This window comes from Chlamydotis macqueenii, chromosome 3 (genome assembly GCF_036417535.1).
Source record: "Chlamydotis macqueenii isolate bChlMac1 chromosome 3, bChlMac1.mat, whole genome shotgun sequence".
NCBI lineage: Eukaryota > Metazoa > Chordata > Aves > Otidiformes > Otididae > Chlamydotis > Chlamydotis macqueenii.
In genome coordinates, this window is record NC_141558.1 from 123176727 (window position 1) to 123202514 (window position 25788).

At 37.4% G+C, this 25788-nt stretch overlaps 1 protein-coding gene and 1 long non-coding RNA gene across 6 annotated transcripts in view; one reads left to right on the top strand and one right to left on the bottom strand.

The window, feature by feature from the left end:
* The window catches only part of XPO1 (exportin 1), a 39655-nt gene extending 17841 nt beyond the window's left edge, over positions 1 to 21814 (top strand). For all 5 annotated transcript variants that reach the window (XM_086743998.1, XM_086743995.1, XM_086743997.1 and 2 more), the window contains 21 exons: positions 3501 to 3562; positions 3640 to 3684; positions 3773 to 3954; positions 4440 to 4488; positions 4573 to 4692; positions 4796 to 4924; positions 6024 to 6182; positions 8680 to 8877; positions 9522 to 9660; positions 11317 to 11498; positions 12348 to 12504; positions 12618 to 12781; positions 13613 to 13747; positions 14665 to 14848; positions 16334 to 16440; positions 16854 to 17048; positions 18007 to 18175; positions 19431 to 19565; positions 19681 to 19840; positions 19917 to 20013; positions 20759 to 21814. In XM_086743998.1, coding sequence (XP_086600124.1) covers positions 3501 to 3562; positions 3640 to 3684; positions 3773 to 3954; positions 4440 to 4488; positions 4573 to 4692; positions 4796 to 4924; positions 6024 to 6182; positions 8680 to 8877; positions 9522 to 9660; positions 11317 to 11498; positions 12348 to 12504; positions 12618 to 12781; positions 13613 to 13747; positions 14665 to 14848; positions 16334 to 16440; positions 16854 to 17048; positions 18007 to 18175; positions 19431 to 19565; positions 19681 to 19840; positions 19917 to 20013; positions 20759 to 20905 — 2915 coding nt within the window. In that variant the 3' untranslated portion in view covers positions 20906 to 21814. The remainder of the gene's footprint in view (positions 1 to 3500; positions 3563 to 3639; positions 3685 to 3772; positions 3955 to 4439; positions 4489 to 4572; positions 4693 to 4795; positions 4925 to 6023; positions 6183 to 8679; positions 8878 to 9521; positions 9661 to 11316; positions 11499 to 12347; positions 12505 to 12617; positions 12782 to 13612; positions 13748 to 14664; positions 14849 to 16333; positions 16441 to 16853; positions 17049 to 18006; positions 18176 to 19430; positions 19566 to 19680; positions 19841 to 19916; positions 20014 to 20758) is intronic.
* On the bottom strand, positions 18171 to 24527 carry LOC147601471 (uncharacterized). The gene is made up of 2 exons (XR_015258075.1): positions 24420 to 24527; positions 18171 to 18653 (listed from the first exon to the last, which is right to left on the bottom strand). It is a non-coding gene; the product is annotated as an uncharacterized LOC147601471 (long non-coding RNA).
* Positions 24528 to 25788: the final 1261 nt, after the last annotated feature.

Here is a 25788-nt window from a genome sequence, read left to right on the forward strand (position 1 = left end):
GATAAAGGACTACGATATCTAATGTTCATCCAAAAACTTTCTAAAAGGCCTTGAATTAATGTCCTTGCTCTGTCCTCCTCTTTTTTTTGCACTTTGTACAAAAGTACTTTTTGTACCCTGCTTACCAGAAAATACTAACAGTGGTGTTAGGCCAGGCCTTCTGACAGTGGTGATGTCCAGCCTTTCTGATAATCAGAACATAGCTGGAGGTCGGAGCTAGGCTGACCTACTGCTGAACTGCTGTGGATAAAGGTATTTCTCACCTGTGCACTTCTTGATGTCTTTGAGCCAGTCCCGGTGCTTCTCTAGCCCTTTAGTGAACTGGTTCACAGAGCTAAGCTGGCAGAAGATAGTTTCAAAACAATTTAAAAATTATTGAACTACTTTGGTAACTATTTTTCTAGCAGTTCAACCTCTGAACAAGTTTTTGAGCACGTGCTAGGAGTGCCAGTGCCGTGTCAATTAAAAGTTTTGGAATGGAAAACAGAATCTGCTCCCTTTGGTTGCAGGTTGTCATGAGATCAGTGTCGTCGTAGTCAGATGGTCCTTGAAGAATGTTACGTGTGTCCTGAGTATTGTGATAGGGGTTTTTTTTTTTTCTTTCTGTTTTATTGGAAGGTCTGTTTTCCAGGAATGTGTGTCTCTTCCTGCTTGGCTCAGTGAAAAGTCTGATCTTGGCAGTTGTGTTGTTGCTGTCTTCAAGACTTGTTCAGCTGCTTCTGTGATTGAAGGAGACCTTCTAGACACTGGTTGTGTGGCTTGTGCGTGTCCCGTGCCTGCCTCCTTAAAATAATTACTTCCTTTTAAGTTCTCAAAACCTACTGATTTTAGCAAATCCAGTGAACTGCTACCCTCGAACAGTTTATTGGACATTTTCTGCTGAAGAATGGTAACCAGCCTATGTGGTGATTTTTGTCAGAGAGTAAAATTGAAATATCTTTTTTTCTACTGAGAATTATCTTTCCTGTAGAATGATAAAGAAATGAGCTATTATGTATGAAGCAGAAACCACAATGCTTTGGTTAAAAAAAAAAAAGTAGAAAATGCAATTTAAGCCAAAAAAAGCATTAGAGGATTGGATAGTTGCTGCTTTTAAGGGATGAAGAATATTATTTTGTTCACTGGATGGGAGACCTTAGAACCCTGTAGCATGACCAGTGAAAACTAGCAAACTTTGCAGGTTGTCTTTTGAGCTTTAGACCTTTCACACCCCCTACCCCCCCCAAATGGTGAAGCTTTGGACCTGAGAAATTGTTTTCATTTGCTCGTCTCAAGGCGAGATCGATGGTGGCGTAGCATTCAAGTTGTAGCTGAACAGCACACTGCTATTGACACAGCGAAGATGGAAAACATGCAGCTTTGGAGTTCTTAAGAACAATACTCAATTTCTAATTCCTTTCTGAAATGCAGCAGTAGGCTTCCCATAGTGGTTTGGCACACAGTTACAATAGTTTAGTTTCTGGCACTGCAAACCTATGTCTATACTATCTTGGGGGCTTTCATGTCTTGTTTGTGAATTGCTGTGATGCCTCAGCAAAGTGTGTGGGTTTTAGCTTTACAGTACTAGGCCGTGCCTATGATGGCAGACTAATGGTGGCACGCAGTAATAGCTCTTATCCAGTAACTGGCTGTGATACTTCTCTGAACGACCATTCTCTGGGAGTAGTATGTTGGTAATGATGAACAGTTCAATTTGTTAATTGGAACTACCTGTAGAACAGCTCCTGTCTAGTACGTATCTAATGGCTCAAAGCCTAGACCTAGTTTTTCCAGATTTCATGAGAACGCTATTACCAAGCTTTTTCTTAAAATCCTGTTGCTCAGTCCTGAAATGCAAAAAAAAAGACTAATTCTGTTAAAGTCTTAGAAATGTTTTAAAATTTCGACTAGTGGCTGGGGGAAAACAAAATGTCTCCAATACAAGGCATTCTTGGTAGTGACAACTTTTTCTAAGATCTTCAACATGTGTGTTTTGTCTGCATGGGTCAGTTGACTGTGTTGTTGAAGAAATAGTTGAAACTAGGTTTTGAGTTCCTCAAGTTTAATAGCAAAACACACCCCTATTCTATTCTAAAACTTCACTATGACAAGAAAACGTGTGCCTGGTTTGAAAGTGTTTAATCCCTGATGTGCTCCGATGGATCGTTGTGTCAAAGTTGTGTTGAACTGGAACTATTAGTGATGGTCAGTTCATTACTCCAGATCCTGTGTGCATGCTTTTTCTTGAAGTCATGTTTTTGTACAGAATTAGATATCTGTATTGTGATGAAAGGTCACTTGGAAAGCCATTGTTTCCATGTCTTCAGTAATTGACAGGTTAGTGGTGAGGAGGGAGCTGAGGAGGTTAGGTGGCAAAATGAAACTTTAGGCAGTATAGCTTGCTACGGTGTTTGTGGTAGAGCTGAGAACTCTGAAGTAATTTAAAAACATTTGTGGAAGAAACACAACAAAACAAGTGATGTAAATACAATCTGTGCCCCTAGTTGACAAATTGTTAATTCAAGCAAAAATAAAAAAGCAAAAGAAATGTACCAGAATTTAAGAATTTTGTGATCCGTAGCATACGTGTGTGCCATAAAAGCACGGTAGTCCAAATCCAAGCACATGATACTGTATTGGTGAATAAAGTTTTAAGCTTTGTTCTTTCAAAATTGTGCAGGGAAAACTTTGCTAAGCTCTGGCATGACGTTTTGCTTTTAAATGCTGTGCATAAGAACTCCTGTGTTTAAAATGAATCATCTAAGTAAGCTGGAACATCTCTGAACTTCTACATACAGTGAAGATGATGTATGGAAGACTTCCATGCAGTTCTAGCTAACTTGGCATTAAAACTGGAGTCGTGTTTGGGAAGCTCTATTTATTCTTGGAGTTCACTTTTTATTAATAAGGCATTAGTCAAAGAAGATGGAGGACTCACTTGTTTGTATTTTGTCTTGCCGTTGTAAATGTTTGGCTGAGGCAGTAAGAATATATCTGCCAACTTTGGAGTTGTTAGGTACCATCTGAAAATGCATAGTGGGTAGAAATATATTTCACTGAGTGGGCTTTACAGCAGCGTTTTTAAGGACCTAGCGCAATATGTGTCAGGGTCTGGACAGCGCTGGATGCCATCTTTCCATCTTCAGCCTAATACGGTGTTGTGCAGTGCTACCCCTGCAGGGTTTCTCACAGTTTCTTGCAGCCTTAAGAAGCTGATAGATTGATTTGGTGGAAATTACTGCAAGTATACCCTAATCTTTAGTCTGTTTTCTTTTTGTTTTATTGAACTAGCTTAAGTGCGAAGCCATTTTGTACATCTGAAATACCTCTTGCAGAATTGATACAGAGGTGGATTTTTTTTCCATAGAGCACACAAGTCAAGAGGGATGCTCACTGACACATGCATATATGTTCCTTAGAGGTGTTTCTTTTTAAAAACATGTAAAGAATCAGAATTTAAAACTATTACTACATTTGTGTTATCTGGCATAGTTGAAAATAAATTTCTAACTCTTCTGCAGGTATTAAAAAATACGTTGTCGGCCTAATTATCAAGACATCATCTGATCCAACATGTGTAGAAGTAAGTGAATTCTTTTCAGGGGGAGGAAGAGGGAGGGGAATATTATGCATAACCTGACTCTTCTTTCTCTTCTCCAGAAAGAGAAAGTATATATTGGGAAACTGAATATGATTCTTGTTCAGGTAAGCTAGAGTTCATAAAGTTTTAAATCTTGTTATAATGTCTTGGACTTTTGATATGTATCTAACATATGGATGCTTCACTTCTCAGATACTGAAACAGGAATGGCCGAAGCACTGGCCAACTTTCATCAGCGATATTGTGGGAGCAAGCAGGACTAGTGAAAGCCTGTGTCAGAATAATATGGTGATCCTTAAGCTATTGAGTGAAGAAGTGTTTGATTTTTCCAGTGGCCAGATTACTCAAGTAAAAGCTAAGCATTTGAAAGACAGGCAAGTATATATATTTAAATCTTAATAAATAGGGTAGACTTTGTGCTCGCAGCTAAGTAGTTGTTCTCACTTTGAGCTTTTGAGTGAACACCTACAGCTTGTCTAATTTGATTTCTGAGACTGAGTGGGTGACTGATTTTTCTTTAAAGCAGTACTGTTAGGTGATAGTAAACTTGTACGCACAGATATTTCTACCTTATTGGAGGAGCATCTGTTGAGTGATGGTTCCTGCCCCTTTAACAGAGCATTCGGCATTGATTATATTTCCAAGCCAGGATTTGCAGGCACAGACTTCAAGCTACTTCAAACTATGCATTATTACCATGAAAACTGGTAAAAGCCAGGTAGCTTGTGAATGCACCTATGGACATAGCACTGCAGGACCTTTTCTGTCAGCAGGTCGACTGTCCTGACATTTCAATTAAAATAGATAGCATTTCCACATTCCATAAGCAATCCTTAATTTTTAATTTATTTTTTTACAGCATGTGCAATGAATTCTCTCAGATATTTCAGCTGTGTCAGTTTGTGATGGTAAGTCTCATTTCTTTAATGATATTTTAAAAAAATCCTCCAATTATGCATAACAATATCATAAATGCTAATGGTTGTTTACAGGAAAACTCCCAAAATGCACCCTTAGTTCATGCAACTTTGGAAACTTTGCTACGATTTCTGAACTGGATTCCTTTGGGATATATCTTTGAGACCAAGTTAATCAGCACACTAATATACAAGGTACTCATGCAGAGACTGACAGCTCTTAAATTTAAATAAAAGTTGCAAAAAAGCTTTGCGTGCAACGCTTTTGTAATGATCTTTTTTTTCTTTCTCTCAATAGTTCTTAAATGTTCCCATGTTTCGAAATGTCTCTTTGAAGTGCCTCACAGAGATTGCAGGTGTCAGCGTAAGCCAGTATGAAGAACAGTTTGTAACCCTTTTTACATTGACCATGATGCAGTTAAAACAGGTAACGTTTTAAATAAATCTCTCTTGACTGTTTCATTTCACAGAATGAATTTCTGTAGAACCTAGTTCAGTTCACAAATTTATATTCGTTGTAGAGCTCTTGACAAGACAAATATTATTCTTCAGTGGTATTTGTGACTTATCAAGAAGATGCTAAGTGTATTTTTCTGACTCTAGATCACAGCTGTAGTTCTGCTGCATTGATTTGTTTTGATTAATTTAAGAGGCTTTTTGAGCACTCGGGCTGTCTGATGGGGAAAGTTGAGAGAGATGCAACAAAATGTGTACTGCATTGAGGCCTAAACTGGCCTAACTTCTGCAAGTTGCTGTTTAATTTTTGAAACCAATAGAAATGTTTGTCATATAAAGCTGTGCTTTAAATATAAATAATTTGATGATTCCCCTTGAGCAGATTCAAGTACATGAGTGTGTAGCTTTCCTCATTGTATTTGCGTCTTAAGTGAACAGTTGCACGGTTTTTTTGACAATTTTTTCCTCTGTTTGCAATGTTGGTCCATCTTAGAGGCTCTTTAGAACAGGCATGCTGCTTTTAATACCTTCGTTCCCTCCAGCTTCAAGTGGAGCTATGAGATTTTTATTTAGTTACAGTTAAATTTAAAGGCAGATTTTTGCACACAACAAAGTTATTTTGTGTGTTAGGCAGTGGAACATTACTTGCTCGGTTTTTTTGCAGATGATGCTCTTGATTCTAAATGCCAATGTATCTGGCATGTTCTGCAACCTGCAGGTTTGTAGCATGACTGTTGAGTATGAATTTGATGCAAACTGTTGCATTTATTGCAAATAATTGACTCTAACTTTGTAAAATGAAGTTGGAGAACAATCAAAACCACACAAAAACTGGCAGCAGCAAAACTGTTAAACTTGGATCTCTCTGTTCTATAGCTTGATAGTCTTGACTTGAAAGAATGTAGTTCAGTACTTGTAAGACTTTTTTGTAAGAAAGCTCTGTAAAGAGGGGATGCCATGAAAAGCAGAGGGCTTTTTTTTCCAAAAGAGCAAAATATTTGTTAATGTACAGTCATTCTATGTCGTATAAAATGGGAAATTCTTTATTACGTCTGTATTCTTTGTATTAGATGCTTCCTTTAAATACCAATATCCGACTTGCGTACTCAAACGGAAAAGATGATGAACAGAACTTCATTCAGAATCTCAGTTTGTTTCTCTGCACGTTCCTCAAGGAACATGGTCAGCTCATAGAGAAGAGATTAAATCTGAGGGAAACGTTAATGGAGGTAAGTTGCTTGGTTTATCCAGTTTAAAAATGTTGCAAGTGTGTTCTCATACTCAAAGGATGTAATACTAATGTAATATCTAGATCACTGTACTTCAGGTAGGTAAGGGGGGAAAAAAGCTTCCCATTTCCTTCATATAACTAGTAAATCACATGAATTAAAAGAAAAAACTTTCATCATTTTCGTTTCCTTTCTTCAATGACACTCTTATTTTCAGTGATTCTGTACTAATACAATGTCTCAAGACGTAAGTCTCTGTCTCTCCCTCTTACTTGTTCCTCCTTGAAAGTGTTAAATAGTGTTTTAAAATAAAGTAATAATTCTTTTTCCATGGGTCTTTACATACTGTATTTTCTGTTTAAGGTGTTGCTATGACTTTCACCAGTCTGTATGAAGCAGCTCAGTGATACTTCTATTCAGCATCCAAAGCTGGTTTCTAGGGTACAGCACATGATGTAGTTCAGTGTTTCCATCCTATCCTGGTATAGCTTCTTGCCTAATTTGCCATTTCCCAAAGTTTAACTAAAAGGCTTTAAATAAAGTTCTGAAGGGTGATACTCATTATTCTATGTAATAAAGACTATGTATGCCAGTAACGCTTAATGGCAGAGCGTGTTTTATTGTAGTATGAGGACCTGCAGACCTCAGTTACCAGCTATCTCCCAGCAGTTGCTGAAAATAAGATTTACAGTTGTCCTTCCTCTCTACTTATTCCCTTCTTTTCTTGGAGACTGTTGTGTTCTTTTGAATTTTGACAGTAAAGTGCAACTTCACTGTCAAAACCACTTGGGATCTGTGGAAATTACTGGAAATTGAGTTAAGGATGAAGGGTTGGAAAGGCTTAAAATCTAGGTGATTACTAAACACTCAAGGCACTACCTCATACTGTAGTGGGCCTAGATCACAAAATTAGGGTTTTTCAGTTGTGCTTCTTAACTGAATAAAAATATTGCTGAGAGTGAGCTGGTGTGGTGACTTTTTTTGCTAGCTCCCTTCTACTGCTGAGCTCCAAGGGGATGGAACTGGCTCCATAGCCCCTTGAAGCACCACTTTCTGTGCTCAGAGTCAAACCCTGTGCAGGTACGGAGGTGATAGGGTGAGGAACTACCCTGAGACACAGGCAGAAAAACAATACCGCAGTTCAGACTTGGAGACGAGGTTCCATTGGGAGGGGGAAGTACCTCTTGCAGGTGAATGACCTGTAATCTAACATGTCCATCTCAATTCTAGTCCATTTTCCAGCTAGTATTCCCAGTACGCTTCTTCTGGAAGTAGCCCGCTACAAAAAAAAAAGTATATTAATAAGTTCATTGCAGATGCCAAATTGTAGCTGATTTAGAAGATTGACTAAGAGGACTTCTAAGACTCAGTTCTTTAAAACTGACATCTACAAAACTTGATTCTGAATAACTTTGAGTGTTTTATATGATGTTGAAATGTTTCACAAAATTCTTATGCTGGCCTAAAGTGGTCGCAAATTTTGCTTTTGTAAGTTGCAGTGTAGTAGAATGTAGTTAGACAGTTACTTTATAAAGCCCTGTGTCATTCTAACATGTTTATTCCTGCACTTTGGATGCATCAGATCTTCTGAAATTGTTCTGCGAATTCATTAGAGCTGTGTAGACTAGTGAAGGAAGCTGCATAAGTTGTTGCAAGTGAAGCTACCAAGAAAAATTGATGTAAGACTAATGTATGGTTGTTTTGAGTCCCTCTTTTGACATCATAGATACAGATGCTGAATCAGGTCTTTACCATCTAAAATGCGCTGAGTTGCTCTAGTACCTAAGCTGGGAAAGTGCCTTCAGATTTCCTTGTGTCATTCTATTTGTTCACTGGTGGGCTGCTGCTTTGATATCTTTCACCGGGGGACTGAAAAATAAGATAGACAAAAAATATTTGGCTAGGTACTTCTAATTTCTGTGGTTGGTGTGTCAGAATTGCATCAGGGCCCTCCCTTCTCAGGCTGCTGTGGCTGTTCTTTCGATAAAGAAATGGAAAATGTTCTGGTAGCTGGATTCTGTGGAAAGCAAGTGAGTGGTACGGCTTTGATGGTTGTCTTCAGTTCTTCAGGGTATAAGGATCCAGAACAAATTAGCAGGAATCGTCTTGAGAGTAGCAGTCATTGAAACTAGCTGTTGAGGGGTTTTTGAGGCTCTAAACCAAAATGCCTTGCAGAAGCTCTAGAGGCTGTGAATTTGGTAATTCACAAACAGGCTTGTTTGGCTATGGCATTTCTTCAGATGTCTTTAGGCTACTTTAGATTTAAGAATTGATACACACTTTGAAAATAACAGTAATTGACGGGGTGCTTTGTTTCTGAGTTGCTCTACAGTCAGAAGTCTTACTTGTAAGTAATGTCATTGCAAAGTTAATGTTTCTTGTTCCTAACTTATATGTTTGTTTGGCATTTTATCTGTATTTGGATAACTGAACCTGAAGTGATGTTTTTATATGCAGAAATAGTTAGTAATCAGATGTTTAAACCACACTTTTCCAGGCCCTCCATTATATGTTATTGGTATCAGAGGTTGAAGAAACTGAAATTTTCAAGATTTGTCTTGAATATTGGAATCATTTAGCTGCTGAGCTCTACAGGGAAAGTCCGTTTTCAACATCTGCTTCTCCATTGCTTTCGGGAACTCAACACTTCGATGTTCCTCCAAGGAGACAGCTTTACTTGCCTGTGTTGTCCAAGGTAATTCATGCTTAAGTAAAGGTACTGTAAAGATTCAGATACTGTTCCTGAATTCAGAGAATTTGCTTCATGTATGGGGTGACATAAGAAAACTTTTCTTACTTTAGGTAGTTGGTAATTGATTCAGCTTAGTTAAAGTGCTGCAGCTGCAAAATACTTCAAGATAACACCAGTAGATGACAGGAGTATAAATACGATGTTTCATATTTTTTGAGATACTTCTTACGAAAGTAAGACTTAATTTAAAAAATAAAAATCTGTATTAAACTGTTTTCTTTATACAGGTAAAGGCTGGAGTGTTAGAGAGGAGGAGGGAAAAAAGTGTGTGTATGGAAAAAAGTGGTCTTTAGAAGACCGCTAATATTACATATGAATTTTGAAGCTCTAGAAGGTATACTTCATAGGTTGGGTTTGGTTTTTTTTAACTAATCAGCTTGCTGATGGAGAGAGAGAAATCAGCAGGCTCTATTCTTAAGGGCTTTTTAGTTTAACATGTCTCTGTAGAACCTTAATGTGAGCTAATCTCACGAAGTGTTGGCCATACCTTTTACATGGGTCAGAGCGCTCTGGAAACACCTGTGGAGCTATGTCTGTATTGTCACGTTACGGTTAGGTTAATTTGAACTTTCCTTTGCAACATACAGGTTCGATTGTTAATGGTTAGCCGTATGGCTAAACCTGAAGAAGTCTTAGTTGTGGAAAATGATCAAGGGGAAGTAGTACGAGAATTCATGAAGGATACAGATTCCATAAACTTGTACAAAAATATGAGAGAAACTTTGGGTAAGTGTACTAGCTGGTATTTTTGTGCTGTAGCTCTGTGCAGCTGCATCAGCAGCATGTATGTTACAGAATGTTAGCTTGTGATCTGAATTACGTGAGGGTGAAATGATCATCAGTGAGGAGTAGTACACTGCCTTGCAAGGGAGGAGGCAGTGTTGGTCTGAAGTTTTCTGTTTTCAGCATGTAGCGTTGTATAACTTGGTTAAGTAATAATATGCCACTTATATTTTTATCCCTTGCCTTTTCCCGTTGAACAACACCTTTTTATATTCATTTACCAAAATGTTTCAGATCCAATGAAAGCTTTGTTTTGTCAGAAGCCTGTTAAATTGGAAGGATTTTTCTGAAGTGGACTTGCTGGCAATTACTAGTCATTGTCTTGTGTAGACCAAGCACTTCTCAGCAAAAATGATTTCTTCCTTCAATAAGTCTTCTGAATACTTTTAAAAATTTTTGTAGCGTTCTTAAACAAAACAGAAGTGTTCTCAAGGAAAACACAAAATTCCAGCCTGAACTTAAGCTTCAAAAATCTTGTCCAAAGTTAGTGCTGAGGTCTTATAAAGACCTTGCTTGAAAGTACAAAAGCTACAATGAATTAAATATGCAGGGGGGGAAAAAAAAGGAAAATTGTGGGCATACTGAAGAACGCCAGAATCAGTATTTCTATAGCATTTCATGTAGCAAATATATTTTACTTTTAGTTTATGTATACTAGCATACTATTATCTTTAGAAATGTCACGTTCCAACTGTGATCGAATCATCAGTGAACTGATGGTCCCTGTGAATTGTAGTGATAACTTAGGAGTTTTTGAGGCAAGAAAAATGCAGAGCCCTAACTGTAACTTGAGGGAGCACAGAGAATTATAATTGTCACATATGTTGGGACATCAAACTTTCAATACTAAATATTTTTCTATCAAATGCAAATACTTTAAAGGAACACTGAGAGTTTAGTAACAGGTTTATGAACGGGGCAGGAGATGGAGGGGAGAAGCTATGTGATGAAAAGTGTTTGTAGAAATATTTTTTTTTTTTTAATTCTCAGTTAAAATCTGTTTCTGAATCTGGCCTTAAGTTGCTTTTGACTTTCTGAGGTTTAGAATTTTGTATGGGAGACACTAAGCCTATTAGAGGCTGATGTAAGCGTCTGAGATATGATACCTGAATCTTCCCACTTTAATGGTAGGTTATTGCAACCAGCAGACTTAATGACACTGAAATAAAGAGCAGAAGAAAATTTCTTGACTACTTACACACTGTATAATGTCCCCCCCCGGCAGACAATCCCATATTCCCTAGAGACCATCAGTATGTATGCCTTCTGTTAATGATTTTACTTAACTTTACTGATTTGACTGGTACATGAGACATAAATTGATTTGGACTTTTCACATTGCTTGCATGCGGTGTTTTCTTTAAATCCCTTGGAACAAATGTAGATTCTCAATAAAATTTATTGTCCGTCTTTAAAATACGTTTTTAGCGAATTTGTGTTTAAATTTTTAGCTCGTTCTGTCATGAGTTCAGGAAAGAAACTCTGCATTTTCCTAACAATTTAGTTGTCCTGTACTTAAAACAAATTTAACTTTGCCTGTGGAGTTGTGGTCCAGGTTGTTGCTTTAAAATGTGCCTGTTCAATGGTGATGTCTTTCAGTTTATCTTACACATCTGGATTATGCAGACACGGAACGAATTATGACTGAAAAACTTCACAATCAAGTGAACGGAACAGAATGGTCATGGAAAAATTTGAATACCCTGTGTTGGGCTATAGGCTCAATCAGTGGCGCAATGCATGAAGAAGATGAAAAAAGATTCCTTGTTACAGTAATTAAGGTATTGTGATGCAAAACTAATAGCTTTGTCACACTTTGTAGTTTCTGGTCAAGAAACCTAAGTTTACAAAAATACTGCTGTATGTTCTTAATAAGCTACCTTGTATGGCAAGCAAGTTGATAAGAATAATTTAGTGGGAAATCTTGTATATCCTGAATTTAAGGCTGATAAATTCTTTAGCCATGAACAATGCATTACTCCAAACAGTCTTTTCACAGTGAGAATTTCAGGGATAAAATGTTGTTTATGATGAATTAGTTTTCTTCAGGGATGCAGAAGAGATGGAAGGGGATTGCTAATGAAATAGAGGAGAGTGGCAAAATAACCCATGCTTTTAACTAGCTAGCGTTCTGCTATTTTGCTGTTTTCCAAATATTCATTATTAAAGTGAATTTTTTGTGAACACGTGGATGGAAGAGTGCAGGAACAAAACATTTTTTACAAGAGTAATGGACCTTACTTTAACAAGTCATACGAATTCAAACAGAAGATTTAGTTCTCATTTCTTCTGTTTCATGTGGAGTCCATTTTTATTAACTACTTGGTCGGGGCTCAATACTGTTGAGGCTTGTTGAAATCCCTCCTGCAGAAATCTTCAGTTACATTTAAAATGAAGATTCCATAGTTAAAAACACAGTGTTCCTGGCTTGGCTGAAACTTAAATAATTGCATCACCCCACTTATAACCGACTTGATGTGTTTTTGGTTTTTATTTGGACTTTGAACTTGATTATGGCAACCACTTTCCTTTATCTTTAATATAGTTTCTTGTCAGATTTTATTTGTGTAGTGCTTTTTAATTGAACTGGACAAACTTGGAGAGGAAACTAAAAATATGTTATGTTGTAGGATCTCCTGGGACTCTGTGAACAAAAGCGAGGAAAAGACAATAAAGCCATTATTGCATCAAATATCATGTATATAGTAGGTCAATACCCACGGTTTTTGAGAGCTCACTGGAAATTTTTGAAGACAGTAGTCAACAAGCTGTTTGAATTTATGCATGGTAATTACATGTTTTTCACTTACTGTTTTAATTATTTTAAAAAAATGATGCTCAGACGTGGACATGTATGGGAGAAAAAAATACAAAGTAGTAACTGGCTTGATTTAATTTAGAAACCCACGATGGCGTCCAGGATATGGCTTGTGACACCTTCATAAAAATAGCACAAAAATGCCGCCGACATTTTGTTCAGGTCCAAGTGGGAGAGGTCATGCCATTTATTGATGAAATCTTGAACAACATTAATACAATCATCTGTGACCTTCAGCCACAACAGGTACGTTTAACTCTGCATTGTGGATAATTAGTAAAGACTAATACCAAAAGTTACTTCATGCTGAAATGTAGTAGTGACTTTAAACCCTTGAATTACATTCCGTAGTTTTCTGTTAGTGACAGTGTTAACGGTATAAATAGCACGATGAGGTTGCATTACTGAGCTCTCAGTTAAAATGCTTGGAAGGAGAATTGAAGTGCCTTTAGTTGGAATTTTGGTTTTTGGAATGTTTTAACAAGTAAATAACATTCAGAACCACAAAATTGGATACAGTTTTGGCGAAGAGCAATATACTATTATAAACAGTATGTCTACAGCTCTTGTATGTTTTGAAGGAGGGGTGAGGAACAATCCAAAAGCAGCTATGTCTAGGAATGGAGTAGCTCATGAAGTGAGGGAGTAATGCCCACATGTGACATGTGCTGAGGTATTGCAAAAACGTACTGAAACTTAGGGTCAGAATGCATCTGGCATTTGAAAAAAAAAAAAGTACTTAGAGGAGTCATGTAATCCAGTCCACAGCTTGAACATGGCTGGTGATACTTGGTTAAGAGTTAAATGGCATATGTCCGAGCTTGCATGCTTCAGGATATGATGGCAAAGCGAAGAAATGCTCTGGGACATATATAGTGGCATTTGAAGGGAAGGGGATGGCGGTTTGTTTTCTACATAATGAAAGTAAGGAAAGAACAGAGAAGGATCTTGTCAGGTGCGGAAAAAGGTGTTTAGACAGTGAAGCCCATTTTTCAGCCCTCGCTATGTGTTAGTTCAGAACAGCGTAAAAAGTTCTTTACTCCTTTTTAACTTTCCTGTTTGACTTGTTCCAATCAGGTGCATACATTTTATGAAGCAGTAGGATACATGATTGGGGCACAGACAGACCAGACTGTGCAGGAGCATCTGATAGAAAAATACATGTTGCTCCCTAATCAAGTGTGGGACAGCATAATTCAACAGGCGACAAAAGTAAGCTCATAAATTTTAAGTGTATTCTGTATACAGGTAAAGAAAATCTGCTAAATGTTTTTCTTACCCGGGGTTTATTTTTTCACATGGCATGACATTAAGTGTACGTAGTTGTGGTAGACTTTATTAAATGATGGCTACAGCAGTGATTGACATGATAGTTAAAGTGTTGTTTTGAGAGGAGACTTAAATGACACAATAGATACCGACTTTAACCTGATTTAAAGGACAATTTTCTCTTACTGTACAGAATATGTTGCACTAGCTTGTTTCCAAGGCTCCCTTTGACCTGGCTCAGAAGTGGGTTTTCTTTCTGAATAACAGAAAAGTTAAAATGCTAAAAATGCTGTTCACTTCTCCTCCTTTCTCTTCCATCATTCTCTTACAGTGCATCTTTATTCTTACTTTTGACTTCAGTTTTTTTCAGTCTTTAACATACTTCATCACCACACATGAAAGAGAAATTGTCTTGCACTGCACAAAAGATCAATACATTCGGAGTTAATCTAATAAAGATTTTGAATCTTAAGCAAACTAGAGTTACTTTTCTCACTCTGACTTGCCTCTTAACACAAGAATATACTGCCATTCCTTTGGACCGCTTCTGTCTGTTTTCACCTTCTTCTTCATCTTAGTTGGTTTTTTTTTTTTTCTTTCTTCAACTCAAGTAATGCCTGTACCACTTAAGCAAAAATATTTCTGCAGAACAGAATTAAATAAATTGAAGTTTTATCCTGACTCTCTGAGTTAGTGGCAAGTGCCATGAAGTAAACAGCAGTATATATAAAGTCTGTGAATGTCAGTGATGCGTTCTTTAACACTGTGTAAGATAAATTATTTCAAGTAATACTTCTATATTGAAAACTAAAGGGCAGTTTTATTCACTGAACAAAATTGACTGTATTTTTTTTTAACAGAATGTTGATATTCTAAAGGATCCTGAAACAGTTAAGCAGCTTGGCAGCATTCTCAAAACCAATGTAAGAGCGTGTAAAGCAGTTGGCCACCCCTTTGTGATTCAGCTCGGAAGAATTTATTTAGATATGCTGAATGTGTACAAGTGCCTAAGTGAAAATATTTCTGCAGCTATTCAGGCTAATGGTAAGAAATTCCATGTTCTTCCTGAAAATGGGGCTTAGCAGTGTATGTTGTCAGGTTTCAAAGTACACTCCAAGTAGGCTGTTTTTACTGTGTTCATTTTATTGTGTTTGGGAAAGCGGAGAGTGACTGAAAGTGCTTGCTCTGTTTTTTTTTGTTGTTGTTGTTGTTGTTAACCAGATGTTTTATACAAATAAAGAACTCCTGATTTTAGAGGGAGGAAAAAAAACACCTATAAACAAGAAAGTTTAGGAAGGATGCAAAACATTGTAGATGCTTACTTAAAATTAATAGGCATTTTGCCGAGACAAAGTTGTAGCATGTGTTCTTTTAGCGTACTCTAATTTTGAATATGAAAAGACTGTCCTTAAATAGGATCTCATTCACTTTTTCAAAAGATGTTGGCAGGGTTTTGGTATGATACTGTGCTACTAAATAGCTTTATGACAGAAATGGAACTGTAGTGGAGGTGCCTGAAAGTCACGATAACCATCTTGCAGTCATTGAGAAGGAATTATCAATTGTCTAACCTGTTTCCACTAGGGCCTGTGCTATCTGGGTAGAATGTGCTTCTGTAGTAGTTCATGACAAGATTAAGTGAGTCAGTTATTGGATTCTGTGTTATGACCCTTTTTCTTGCTGTGCAGATGATGATATTTGGAAATGAGAACGTTAAATAAAACTTGGTAACTGAGCCAGCTGGTTGACCTTCAAGTAGCTTCTCAGAATTCAGAATAAAACCGGGTGGGAAATCAATACCTTTTGATTCTGCAGCTCTAATGGCCAGAATTTGACCTTGTCAGAAACAGCAAAGTTTAGGAAGCAGTTGCTAGGACTAGAGTCCTGATGTGCTACTGTGATTGCAGTTGCCTCAGAATGTTTTGACATCAGGCTCTACGTTGTCAGAGATGGCTCTGATGCAAGCACAAGCAATCCTACCTTTCTTTTCCTGGCTGCACACTTAAGGTTTTCCTGTATATGTACTCTTAATGGTTGTATGGCTGTGTAGTTAGTTAGATCTGGTTTTGCTGATAAGACTGCATTGATTTGGGAGTACAAAACTGAACTAAGGATAAGGCTTCTTAAGGACATGTGGACTTTACGCATAAATACAAGTGGAAGGATTATTTCTCTTGGATGAAATCAAGAGTTCTCTTATTCTCCCCCCATCACTTAATGAGAAGCTTGCTCCAGGTACTTACGTGAATATACATGATTTCCCTTACTTGAAAAGTAAGATAGAGCTTTGTTTTTGAAGTCGATATGTAGGGTGCTGTCAGTAGTAGTTTTGTAATGATAAATGGCAACTTGGACCTATGGAGCTAGAATGGGGAGGTAGCTTTTTTTTATTTGCAGTTGCGTAAGAAGTCTTTAATAGTCTTTGTAGTTCAGATATAAAAATCAAACATTCTCTGTTTCGTAACATCAATTTAAGTTAATGTTTTTGTTACGCCTTCCGCGATTAACTGAAGATTTAAAACTTTTCAGGTGAAATGGTAACAAAGCAGCCCTTGATTAGAAGTATGAGGACTGTAAAAAGGGAAACTTTAAAGCTAATTTCTGGCTGGGTGAGCAGGTCCAATGATCCTCAGATGGTAAGTAGATTAATTTTATACAAATAACTTGTAAGACAGAATTAGGAAGAACTCTGGGGTTTTTGGTTCTCCTGTTGGCTGAATCAGTTGGTCACAGGAACTTCCCTCAGGAGCTCTGTGAAATACGAAGGAGAAAGTATGATCATACAGAGGTAAGCCTGAGCTGCATTTGAGATCCTTCAGTTAATTTTAGCTGAGAGTAATCTCAAAGGGAATGAAGGTTTAAGAAAACCCTAAGGGAAGCTGTGCTGGAGGGCTGCAGAGGGTAGGGAGTTTATAGAAGGGTAACATATTTCAACTTCCTTAGGAAAAATATCGCCTGTAACTAAACAATGACTTTTGCTATAAACTGCACGTTAGAGACTTTGTTCTGTAACTGCATTGTTATAACCATGGCTTACTCTTTTAATTAGGTAGCTGAAAACTTTGTTCCTCCCTTGTTGGATGCAGTTCTCATTGACTACCAGAGAAATGTTCCAGCCGCTAGAGAACCTGAAGTGCTCAGTACTATGGCTATCATTGTAAACAAGCTGGGTGGACACATTACTGCTGAAATACCTCAGATATTTGATGCTGTTTTTGAGTGCACGTTAAATATGATCAACAAGGTATTTATGTGTAAACTTTGGATAAGGCATCTCCCTAGTGACTGCAGGAAAAAAAAAAAGAGGGGTTTTATAAGAGTACTAGTCTTGGCTGTTGGTACCTCTCCAAGTGAAAGATACCTTTTTCTTGCAATGAATGGAGGCAGTATGTAGTGAATGCAGAGTTATTACACAGCTTTCATGCCTTCTTTCTGTGGATATCATTTCCGTATGTGGTGTCTTGTGGATAATCTCCCTGGGTTTTTGCAGTCACAAACTGCATTTGTGGCACCCTGCTCAAACGAACGTGCTTGTTTTGAAGTCTGGCTGTCTAGCTGGATATCTTAATCTCATTGCCTTAAAAATGCTTCTGCTTAGCGCTTGGTTTAAGTCATTAGTAATTTTTCTGTTCTAGGGACTTCAAATGTTATGTTTCTGGAAGCAGAAGTGTATGTCAGTCAAATATCAGCGTAGGACTAACTGCTAAAATTCATAAATATTTTAAATTTATGAATCTAAGTACTCAGCAGTTGGTTTTAATATTTCCTTACTCATGCAGTTCTTAAGCTATAGTGTGCAATAAATATTTGTGTAATACTTGAGCAGTACCAGCTGAATTAGTGCTACTTTGTGATAAGGTGTAACCAGAAACTGTACCCCTGTAGCAACACAGGTGCTTAAGAAGCATTGAGACCATCTATTTATGTGTGGTCTGAGTAGTGATTAAGGTTGTGCCCTCACAAAACGTGGCTCAGCCTGTCAGTGTTCTGTAACTGATCACAAGCTTTATATCAAGCTTTGGTAGGAAAAACTGGAGGGGAAAATTCACTGAGAAACTTTTACTTTGCATGTAAAGTTATTTTAAACCTGAGGTCTAAACGCTGACCCATGTCAGCTGTTGACCCACTCTATTTAACAGAAGATCTTATGATGGATCCTTAGGAAACTTGACTTTTTTTTCCCCCGCCCTCTCTCCTTCTAGGACTTTGAAGAATATCCTGAACATAGAACAAACTTCTTCTTGCTGCTCCAGGCTGTAAATTCTCATTGCTTCCCAGCGTTCCTGGCTATTCCACCTGCACAGTTTAAACTTGTTCTGGATTCTATTATTTGGGCTTTCAAACATACAATGAGAAATGTTGCAGATACAGGTAAATGGAAGCGTTTAATATGCAGACTTAGTTTTGCAGTATCAGGTATTTTTTTTGGTAGATTGTTGTTTTCTTGCATCTTTTCCTTTAGTCAAACTCAGTATTCCAGTAACACGATTCTGTACTGCATTTGCACAAGAATAATCTTCTTCTGTCTCAGCTTCAGGTTGTCAGCCAGGTATATGTACGTTAACAGGCTGAAACACTTGGGTGCTGTTTAGCTTCTGCAGCTGTTTGAGAGCGCTGTTACAGTTTCTGCTTGCTTGCTTTTCCATGGGAGGGTTGGCACTTCTCTGAAATGGCTGAACTGATGCAACAGCTCCCTGCTGTTAAAACTGGTGTTGCAGCTCTGCTTTTGTTGTGCTGCCTGTGGTGTTTGACTTCATACCTCAGTAAGATGGTTGCTCAGTAACTACTGAAAAGTTCAGCAGAAGAGTAAATGATTTGGGGCCAAACTCCTCACAGTCTGGGAGCAAGCCTGTGACATAAGGAAAGGGAAACACCTTAGATTGTTAAGGCGGCGAGTTATGCTTCCTTTAGACAACAGCAAGATGTTTAAACTTAGGATGAAGTTTCATTGAGCAGCTGACTGTATCACCTCGTTTAACAAACTGAGTAATTAAAAAGCCCTCCAGAATGAGGGTTATCAAGGATACAAGGAGAGGCTATATAAAAGTCTTAAATTCCAAAACCATTTTTTTTAATCAATCTTGAGCTTAGTGCACTATCTCAACTACAAGATAAAAAGATTGTTGTGAAGTCTCTTAGTTTTTAGCCAAAAAACTTTGTCTTGTGTCAGTGTTAGGAAGGGATGGGGATAAAAGATACCTTTCAGTTGCATTTTGCCTAGGAACGTAATAATTTTCACGTAATTCTAAAAATGAAAACGTTTTCCCTTCTTAAATTAGCAAACTTATTTTTGTAGAGGGTTTCTCACACTTTCACTGGTATCAGTAAAGTGATGTGATTGGGTCTTTATGCTTTTGCCATCTAATAATGCAAATGAAATTGGCATGCTGTGTAAATGTGGCTGTAGCCCTCTAGTGGGTGCTGGGGAAAATGCCTGAGAAAATCAAGGCACGTGTAGTACTTGTCTTCTCGGTGCCTATCAGAATTCCTTGGCATGTTTGTTTCGTTTTGGAAAAGGCAAAAATATGCACAGAGGTTTTACTATTGCAGGGGAGTTGGGCTAGATGACCTTTAATGGTCCCTTCCAAGCCAAACCATTCTATGATTCTGTTCTGTGGTTTTCCAGGACTTCAGATACTTTATACTCTACTACAGAATGTTGCACAAGAAGAGACTGCTGCCCAGAGTTTCTATCAGACGTATTTCTGCGATATCCTTCAGCACATTTTCTCAGTTGTAACAGACACCTCGCACACTGCTGGTAAGAATGCGTATATGTGAGCCAGTTGATGAAAACAATCCTTTAAAATATCAAAGTACTGTTACAAGTCCTGCTCTGAATAATAACTACATATGTGTAACGTTGCTCTGTTCAGGTTTGACAATGCACGCATCAATCCTTGCATACATGTTCAACTTGGTAGAAGAGGGAAAAATAAGTACTCCGTTAAACCCTGGGAATCCGGTGAACAACCAAATGTTTATTCAGGAGTATGTTGCTAATCTTCTCAAATCTGCCTTTCCTCACCTGCAAGAGTAAGTCTGCTGTGATTCTTTAATACTTTTAAGTGGATTTTTATTTCTTGAAATACTAACTTGTGTTTACTGTTAGTGCCCAGGTTAAGCTGTTTGTAACGGGACTCTTCAGTTTAAACCAGGATATTCCTGCCTTCAAGGAACACCTAAGGGATTTCCTGGTCCAAATCAAGGTATGCTTGGCATGCTTTTTCCAATAAATGAAAAATGATTATTCAGCAGCAAATGATTATTGCTGGGGAGTACTTGGATAGTGTTTATTCCGTGTTTGTTTAGGAGATAAGTTAATCTGCAGCTGTTCAAAATGTAGTGAGAACTCTTGGCTTGTCAAATGGCTTGTATAACTCTGGTGTATCGTAATCTGTTTGTGTGATTTTAATTTTACAAATTGGGTTTAAATGTCGTCACTTGTGCTTTGTGCTGTGCATACAATTCATATGTCTAAGATGGCTGCAGAACTTATTCATGGGAAGTGAAGCAAGTTGATTTTTAATCAGATTTTATTTCAATTCTGGTTAAGATTGGGACACGTTTTGAAACTTGCCAGAGTAATACTATGCTTTTATTTTTCTAAAGATGCTAGAGTTCAGGAAGATTGTAGAAAAGAGTTTGTTAATTAGTTTTGAGACCGCAATTGTCGGGTATTTAAAAATTGTAATGATGTTGCTTTAGTGTTGCTTTACGCTCCAAATGTTAAGTTAACTATAGCATCCTATTCTGTAACACACAGTGAAAATCTTAAAATATTTTGCATTCCTTTTTATCAATTCTGACCTTAAAACAGATAGCAAAAGAAGCAAATGGTCTGGCGGGGAGTATGAAGGGAAGATGCTTTCTGTATCGTTCTGGATTTTGGAAGCTCTTTACTCTGCTTAAAGCATTTGACAATTAACTAATGATTTTATGTGAATTACACAGGAATTCGCAGGTGAAGACACATCAGACTTATTCTTGGAGGAAAGAGAAACAGCCCTTCGGCAGGCTCAAGAGGAGAAGCATAAACTTCAGATGTCTGTACCTGGCATCCTTAATCCACATGAAATTCCCGAGGAGATGTGTGATTAAAGAAAAAAAAAAATAAAACAAGTTTTGCAGTTTTCTTTCTGTACAGCTACTTTGTTGTGATAGAAGAAAACAGCACTTGGATATTTGTTGACCAAAATGATGCCAATTTGTAAATTAAAATGTCACCTAGTGGCCCTTTTTCTTATGTGTTTTTTGTATAAGAAATTTTCTGTGAAATATCCTTCCATTGTTTAAGCTTTTGTTTGGTCATCTTTATTTAGATTTGCATGAAGTTGAAAATTAAGGCATTTTCAAAGTAATTACTTCATGCCCATTTTGTGGCTAAGGGGAAATAGGCAAAACATAACTTGTAAAAGACTATATTGCAAAAATAATACAATTTCCTGTAAGAGTATCGATTTTTAATTCGGGATCATTTTCTTTCTAGTCTGTCCTGCAGTCTAGGAGAAAAGGTAATGAGTAAAACAGATTGAATTAATTGTTAAGCAGAGGATTATAGTGCTGCATTTGTTTTGATCAGTTAGCAGCTTTTTGGACTGAGTGGTAAGGCTAGGCTACGTGTATTTGCAAGTTGTATGGCAAGTTTGCAGCAAGATCATGTGCATATCATCCCATTGTAAAGCAACTTCTAAAGAGTATGGGAACACAGTACAGTTAGTTATTTTTACACAGTTCTTTTGTTTTTGTGTGTGTGCTGTCGCTTTGTCGACAACAGCTTTTTGTTTTCCTCAATGAGGAGTGTTGCTCATTTGTGAGCCTTCATTAACTCGAAGTGAAATGGTTAAAATATTTATCCTGTTAGAATAGGCTGCATCTTTTTAACAACTCATAAAATAAAAAAAAAAAAACTCTGGCTTTTGAGATGACTTATACTAATTTACATTGTTTACCATGCTGTAGTGCTTAAAGAACACTACTTAAAAGCAAAATAAACTTGGTTTACATTTATTTTTCTTTCTTCGGCTTATTCTTTTATTGGATGAAAATGCTGTGATCATATTTTAAGACTTGTATCCTGAAGGCGTAGAAAGAGTTCCTTGAGGTCTAGATAACTGTTGCTTCTGGCTTGCCTCATCTCAAGGACGTTGGCTGTGTTTGGGTTCCATTTGGAAGTACAGTAGCTGTTCTGACTTGCCTCCATGATTAAATATTCCATACTACGTTACTATAAAATGCCAGGAATATAAGGTACTCTTGCTCATTCTCTCTCCCTGGACTCTTTGCAATTTATTTCAAAGAGGAATTGCACTGTATCTTGACTAAACAATTGATGCTAGTCATGTTAATAACACATGTAGACAAGATCTACAGTTATTTTTCTACCTGAAGTTTTGTAGTTAAATGATTTTCACAGATTTATGAAGTAGAGATGCAAAAAGCAGTATGAACACTAAGATTCTGTACAGTCTTGGCTTCCCCATTTTTGTAATGTCTTGTCTCTGTTTTCTAACAGTTGATGTTAAGCTTTCCCAAAGTTTTTTCCATTTATTTGGTCTCTAATCTTAAGGCTGTTACTATAAAGCAAAGTGTAGCCATTCATGCAGAGCTGTAAAACAAGGTTAGACAGTTGTGGAGGTGTTTTCTGTAAGTTTGGGTACTGTAGTTAACTTTGTGCTGTATATTCCTTTTGAAGTAGAAGTGCATGAGTTAGCAGTGTTCATGTAGAATTTAGCTGTGGCCAGAATGTTTCCAGTCTTCAGTATTGGCCCCTTTTCTGTTTGGGAACATCTCTCTCTCTCTGTTTTGCTTAGCTGGCCCTAAAAAAGCATAGCTGCTTGTGCCTGAAGGTCATTTGGCAATATAAAGGTCACGAGCTGGCAGTTGCTCATCTTTGGAGAGAAGGTTCCTCAAACCCTTTATGGCTAGGACTTAGAATACAGCCTGCCAAAATTGTTAATTATCTTGATAGTTACAAAACTCATTTCGTTCTCTCCTTAAAGCTCATGATTTAAGCTTTTTCATGTCTTCTTGTCCTGTTGATGTATAGCTTTCTGTTCCGCTCTGTGAGAGCGGTATCGTCTTTAATAGGCAGCTTAAAGTAAAATATTTGAAGTACTGTTGAAGGACGCATCGGAAATGGACGTTAATTGGCTTGTGACCAGGCTGAGTTGCAGCATTATAGAGCTACAGATTATCAAAAGCTGTGCAAAGAAGTAAGAAAATCTTATTAAAATGGAAATAAATACCACCGATAGCGTGACGTCAGAATGGTCGTATCCCATGAGTCACAGAGCTAAATACTGAATCGGTACTGACATGCAGTGGTATTAACAGTGCAGTGAAAATAGTTTTGGGAAAAAAAAAATGCAGGTATGCTTTTATGCATGTTATTTCTTTCCATATTTAAGATTCAAGTTAGTCTGAGGCTCGTGGTCTGGTTGTTTTCCTGAAGAACTAAATCTGACCTGAACTCTCAAACAACAAATCTGAAATGTATTTTTAAAGTTTATTCAGAGAAGAGTTGTTTTCGTTATTTTGATACCTTTTGGATTATCTATTAAGAAAATTTTAATCTTAGTTTTTGCTTCCCTCTTAGATCTAAAAACTTAACTGTGGTCTTGACTTGTTATCTTAAGAATCGGTGCCTTTCACTGATCTCTGCAGGATGCTATAAAAATGCAGCTTATGCAGAGTTCTGGATACCATTAAAGATCTGAGTTGTATGTGTGCATATTTCTAGTGCAGTTATCTTGAATGTGGAAAAAAGCAATGTACATCTAAGGAAGTTCTAGTTCTCATGCACACTCTGTAAATTAAAATATGTGGATAAAAAGCATGAACCATCATAAACATCTACGTAACTTGTAACTATATGTAAACCAATGTTTTGTGCATATTTCTATACAGATTTTTCAAAAACTCAATTCTATGTACTCCAGGTACATTCATAAATACAAATATTACAGGGTGTTTTCTGTGTTTACATGAATTGATCGCCTGTTAGCTGATGAAGACACCCCTGAGTACTTGTTTCAGGCTACCATGATGTGTTTGCTACTGTAACTGAAGTGGATTATTTTCCAAAGCATTTTAGGTTAGTTTGTTTCATTTTGGGTTTTTTTTTTTTTTTACTAGAATAATTTGGTGTGTGTTAATCTGATTGGTTAAGTGAATTATTTTCCAATAAAGCTAATATTTATGCAAAAAAAAAACTTTAGAAATGCTCATCTCTCAAGGCAGCTTTAAATTTACTTCTAATAGTTTTTAGCACTGGAAAGGCAATAAGACTTCAGCTGGGGGCTTCTTTATGGAGGAAAAAAAAAAAGGAAAAGTTCCTGAAATAATGTATTAAAATGTAGAGAGGCTGACTAAAGTGAAAAACTTGTGTTAGTGCTGAATTGTGACTAGGGGCCAGTCTGTCCTGTAGCCCTTTTATCATTGGATAAATGATTATTACAGATCCAAGACTTCTAGGGTACTGCTCATATTTGCTGGAAGATGTCTAGATTAGTTTTTTCCCCCACTTAACCAGGTTTGTCTCCAAATGTTACGGCGCAAAATGGAAATGTTAGGAGATACCATTTTGGTGTCAAGAATGAGTAAAAGAACCTACCTCTCCTTTCATCTGCCCTTCATGAATGCACCTCTGCACTTGACTTCTTGAGACTGAATTTATTTTTGGACTTTCAGATTTAGGTGATCCTTGCTTCATTGTCCAAGGCTGATTATGGCCAGCAGTGTTCCCTTGGGAAAAAGCTTAGTCATTTCAATTGAGGGTTCATTTTTAACGGAAAATCTCACATACAATGCACCTCAATTACTTAAAGCACATGAAATCACTGATTTTGTACATACATACCTCCCCTGTGTGCTGCTATTGGTTTTTGTACTCGTGTTTCTCACTACCTCGGAACGCTTGTGCTGTAAGTGGGCACAAGAAAATGGAGCACTAAGAAAAGATCAGGTTAGGTCTGGCTTTGAACACTTTTGAATCAACCTTCACAGTTGGTTTTATGAACTCCTCAAAGCTTTGCAAGTGGCTTGTGAACTCTTCCCCCCCTGAGCTTTACCTCCAAGCAGTTTGCCCTCAGGGTTAACTTGAAACTTGCAGCTGTGCAATGGTCCAAGTTCTCCAAAGGAACACTGTAAACATGCTTTACCAGTAAAAATGTAGCTTGGTGGTGTAGTAAGCACTGTCTATTCTTACACAACACCTTTTTGGCCTAATGGACAAGGCTATGAATTATGTTGAGTGTATTCTCTAATATGCAGGGTAAGTCAAAACAACTGAGTTTGTCTTCACAGGGTGCTGTGATATCAAAGTCTAGTTAGACAGGAACCTTGGTAAAAAGTTTAAAATGCTAAGAGAGCAAAATTTAACGAGTGTGTACATTTAAACGGATTCTGTTGCACTTCAGCCAAGTGTCACTGGTAACTTTAGATTTTACAGGCAGAGGCATACTTCCTTTAATGAAATTAAGGATTTCCTAGGCAATGGATTCTGAAGATTTCCAGCATCATTCCAGACTAGAGGTCACAGATCTAACTAGACGGGCTGGAATTCACCTTTTTGACACTGTCCTCTGTATAGCAGAAATTTCTTTCTTTCTTTCCAGCTTTCACAGCTCCCCTCTCCCCATAGCATCTGCTGAAGTGCCTGGTAGTTGACCTTTCATTTGAAATCGTGGCAGCAGAGGAGTAAACGTGCAATCCATTTGGCTATCTATTTGGGAACCTTCAGCAGGGCAACAGGAAGTTCAAACAAGATGACTCAGTCATCCTGCATCAGACAGCTCTCGTTAAAGCATTTGACATGACTAATGTGAGGGGAAGAAAAAAAAAAGTTCAGTTAAGTTTTAACATTGCACAATCATATTCTGAGGTCAAATGGCCAACTATATATGTTCATATAGAAAATGAAGGCTTACAAATACAAAGTCTGAGGCAGAAGTTTTCCAAAGAAGGAATAGGGGCAGTGACCA